The sequence below is a fragment of the Anneissia japonica genome, unplaced genomic scaffold, assembly GCF_011630105.1.
Source record: "Anneissia japonica isolate Jap-2015-1 unplaced genomic scaffold, ASM1163010v1 scaffold6524_len355483_cov145, whole genome shotgun sequence".
NCBI lineage: Eukaryota > Metazoa > Echinodermata > Crinoidea > Comatulida > Comatulidae > Anneissia > Anneissia japonica.
The window spans coordinates 175,508-180,317 of NW_022722980.1; the positions used below are offsets into that span (position 1 = coordinate 175,508).

The 4,810-nt window shown below is 33.3% G+C and overlaps 1 protein-coding gene across 1 annotated transcript in view; it reads right to left on the reverse strand.

The window, feature by feature from the left end:
- Nucleotides 1–934, reverse strand: part of LOC117112027 (neural Wiskott-Aldrich syndrome protein-like) — a 14,663-nt gene extending 13,729 nt beyond the window's left edge. Inside the window, exon 1 of the mRNA XM_033255065.1 lies at nt 43–934. Within this exon, the coding sequence (XP_033110956.1) occupies nt 43–78 (36 nt within the window). The 5' untranslated portion in view covers nt 79–934. The remainder of the gene's footprint in view (nt 1–42) is intronic.
- Nucleotides 935–4,810: the final 3,876 nt, after the last annotated feature.

Consider the following 4,810-nt stretch of genomic DNA (forward strand, 5'->3'; position numbering starts at 1 on the left):
TAATTTTCATGATCTTTTATGTCTTATGCAGATGGTACTTACTTTGACTTGACGTTTTGCCAGCTTCCAAGGAGGCATAATCGTAAGTTATGATATTGCTGCTGTGGCCTATAGAAATCGCCTCTGGGACGGTAAAATGATGTGGCATTGTTGTTTGATGACAGCGTGGTTTAAATAATCCAAAGTGAAATGTGCGGGGGCCGGTTTGTTTTAGGATATTGTCATATCACAATCATTTGGTAGGGTATTATGCGCCGTATTTTCTATTACTGTTGTTTGGATGCAATATGATGTTTATTGCTTCCTTGATTGTCCTGATGTTGGATTCTGATTCTTTAGATAGAATGATTTTCCAGTTCAGTACATGTTTATGTGTGGTCATGTGGTTTGTTTGGACGATCTGGTCAATACTCCTTCACAATGCTCTGTCACCTCCGTTGTGTAATCAAGGTTTCTCTTTTTCAGTTCGTGATAATTGTATATATATTTATTTGGAAGATACATTGCATAACATTTAGTAGTCTAAAAAGAAATCCCCATGCTTATAATACTATTTACAAGAATATAAGTTACAATGCACACTCCAATTCGAGATCCCTCTACATCCGAGACCCCTCAAATTCCAAACAACTTTCCAAAGACCCAAATAACAATCGAGGTCCCAAAGGTTGTCTCGAATAGGAGGGCGGACTGCATTTTTATCCGAGTTTTTATAAATTTAACGAAAAATAAATTTTAATATGTCAAGTTTATACTACAGTATTACTATTTCTAAATTACTACGGTCTTTAAAAAGGAAACCTATTAAAAAAGCCTCAGTTACCGTTGAACGAAGAAAATAGACTGAGAAATTAATAAAAAGCTAACAGCAGGTTTTTAGTAAAATCATAACTATACAGAAATTACAGGAAAGTAATGATTAATAAGTCTCATGCTTATTATTACCGTATTTAAGGGTAAATATTAAAAAGAAAAAAAATACAAGTCTAGTTAAATAATATACGATATACACATAAGAAAAGAGTATTAGGTTTAATTTATTATTTAAAATTTATATATATACATATATATATATATATATATATCAAATCATAATAATGATAATAATAATAAATAAATGATAACCTTATTTTAAATAGTAACTATAAGTTTGTTTTGATTTCATTGATCACGTGTGTATATATAATAGAAAGTCATGATATTGATTTTAGGGCAGTTTAACTAGTTTAAGTATTTGTATTTTAATTTTTGACGATCCTTCCGAATATTTTATTTAATTTTAATCTATAGTTTTTTTGGGTTTTTTTTCATATTAGAAATTATGAAGAACATTCAAACATCATCAGTGTCACAAAGAGAAACGAAAAAAAAAAAAAAAAAAAAAAAAACTGAATTCGTCACAAAACAAAAAAAAAAAACTGAATTCGTCACCTTCCTCCAAATAATATTTGATCTACAAAGTACACACATTGTTATCCCAGGATATGAGTGCTTTAATCTATGGGTATGGCTTTCCAATACAGATATGTTGTGGTTTTTAAAGTCATTGTGTTGACAATTCTCAATGTTTGCATGTCTTTCACTGCCCTGTTTTCAGTTACTCTTTTCACATGAACGTGATGTCACAAGATATCAAATCTTCAACCTGCAAACGCTCATTCAGAGAAAATGAACACAGACATGAACACTCACATTTATATTGCTATTATAAACTAATAAAGAGTCAGCAGACATAACCTTCCTTGAAACTGGCTTTCCACATCACATAACCACACTCATGAATACGCTTGTCTTTACATTCATCACAAAGAAATGGCTGTACATTTAAAAGGCGAGCTTACTCAACATTTCTCAGTGAAAGAGGAGCTAGGTATTAATTCTCTCACCAGCAGTCTTTAAAATCTACTCAGAATTAAATCATGTGCAACAAAATTAAATATCAAATGTCATTTTTAGTATCAGTGGACACAAGATCTCAAACCCAATAATGGTTGTTGGTGTGTATATTGCTACTAAAATTTAAATATGTTCTCAAAAGACAATGATCTTCTCCATAGCCACTTACGGACCACTAAGACATATGAGGAGAGAACAACTGATACATTTGAGACGTGAGGCATCAGCAACATTTTAAACATTACTTGGATAGACAATAAAATGTGTATCATACTGATGGAAATATCACTTGAAGAAACACCTGGCTTGGGTAAAAACGTCTAGATTAGGTTCCAACTACTTTAGGAATATGGTGGCATCGCTAAACGTGCAAGTACTGTAAATGTAAACGCATCCATCAGCCTCTCCCTCTTTCTTACTGCTCTCTTTACTTCTATTCTTCATTCAATCAACAACCCAATCCATCCTTTTCTTTTCTGTTTCATCATTCCATATACGGGTTTCCCTCTAATTAAAGACCCTCCAAATGAATATTATGTATTATATATTTTTATTTATTTTTTTTTTTTTTTGTCTAATTAAAAACTGAAGCTGCTAAAGACTATGAAAACCCAGGTCCTTGAAGTGATCCTGGAGTGAGACCTGTATCTGTTTTTTTCAAATTCTATGAGTGGTATTCTTTCGTCACAATTCAGCATAAGATCTTTCTCCAAACGCATATCATGATTACAGTCGGCCTCCTAATGCTTTAGCTCCGATGATTAGTTCTAGGAATACAAGGCTGGTTGATTAATAGACTTTTTTTTTCTTTTTGCTGAAAGCTTAATATACTCTATTGCCTCTATTATACTGCCCTCATTGGAGCTTTCAAGATTACGAGACCTTGTTTGTATGGGCGACAGTTAGGGCAAATTATGTTTATTATTAGCTCCGATGAGAAGCTTTAGGAACACTCGGCTGAACCTCACTTCTTATTGTTGTTATTCATAAACTAGAGGTGATCTCCAACAAACGTTCATGGTCCCATTTTTAAGTTGGACCCCAGGGTGCCCCATATACCTACACAACAAAACAGGGGTATCAGCAAAGGACTGGACATTACTGCCATTACCACAAATAGCACACGTGGCATTGATAGCGCGGTTGGTAACAAATTGTTTTTTTTTTTTTCTTCTAAACGGGGGAGGGGGATCTCTCCCTGAAGAAGCCCCGGTTCCCACTGGCGCCACGCCACCCCTGGTCTTGCACAAGAGATTGAGAATACTTTACATAGAACATGTATCTAAGATGACAATCAAAATAAAACTTGCTTTCAACCTTATTAGAATCAGTACAGTACGGTAAATGCTCGAATAAGTGCCACTCTCGAATAAACGCCGCACCAAACGCGATTCTTTTTGCTAAGCATCGCTTCCGAAAAAGCGCCGGTCTTCAATAAGCGAATCGAGAGTATATATTACCGTGTGTAATGAAACATTTTGGGAAACAAGTTTTAAATACATAGTATACAGTGTTAAAATGAAAAAAAAAACAACAATGAAGACAAGCATTTCTTTCTTAACGTTTATTTACAATGACGTAGGAGGGTCATTCCATGTCAAATCACCCAATGGATTTAACCACATATTTTTTGATTTTGATGAAACTTGGTGTACTTGTTTAGTGTGATCAATTTTCAGATTTTTTGGGTGATTTGACATGGAATGACCCAGGACCTATGAGAGGCCTACCTAACTACGGGAATACGTGGAATAGGTAACATAGGCAGCGCTTATTCAAGCATTTACGTTATTGAAGAATTTCCATTTTCAAAATTGTAAATGTTACATTAATACATAAAAATTCTCACTTAATTTAATTTGTTTATTCATCGTATAAGTACACAACATTATAATTGTCTTACTAGGTTATGATAAAAATAAATACATAAGAGTGATATTCCGTATTGCTTATTGTAACTTAATTTCTGTAACAAGTTACAAGGAGGACGGATAGCAAATATATACATAAACATGAAACATGCTCTTTATCACTGGTAAGTTAGTTGATTTTAGCGTATGTAAGTGTAGTGTCCTGGGTACGACGTTATAATCTGCACCCGGTCGAGTCGTCGGCAACTAATTCCGGCAAACCCATCTGGTGGTCTTTAGCTGCCGCCGATGGGAGAGTGGATGGACACCACGCAGCATGAAAAAAATAGCTGAACAAAGGGGCAGATAAACTCCTCGGAGCCAACGGCCAACCATGCCTTAGTTTCAGGAGTAGATTTTTTAGTTTTATAAAATAACAAACTTTTTTCAAAATATCAAACTCAAAGAGCTCTATCACCAAAGCACATAGAGGCTTTTTTCGCATGATGGGCTATACAAATTAAACTATTTACTATTATTAATAAGAATATACAGTACTTCATACAAAACAAGTAAAATATATATATATATATATACATTTATACATAATTATACTTTTAACTGTTATAAACTAATATACATTTATAGATTAATTATACAACAAATTCATTCACTGGCATAATGCTGTAGCTTGTATATATATATATATAAATCAAGATAGCAAAGAAAGGTAAAAAACTTTTAGAATTCCTTCAATATCATATATTATATATATATATATATATATATTATACAAATATATATTACAAATCTAACATTGTAAATTAATCAAACATAGTACTGTTAAACAAATAGAGTAAAAAAATATAAAATTAATAAATAAATAACAAAAAAAAATAAGTAAAAAAAAAAAAGAAGCCTTCAAAAACAGGCAGACCTGGGAAGGGAAAAACCAAGCTGCAGCACGAAAAAGCGCACTCCTGTTGTTGATATGGCGACACCACCACTACCGCGTACACGCAGGTACTAGAGCCCACCTTGGATAAGCCTCGGCTCTACTACCG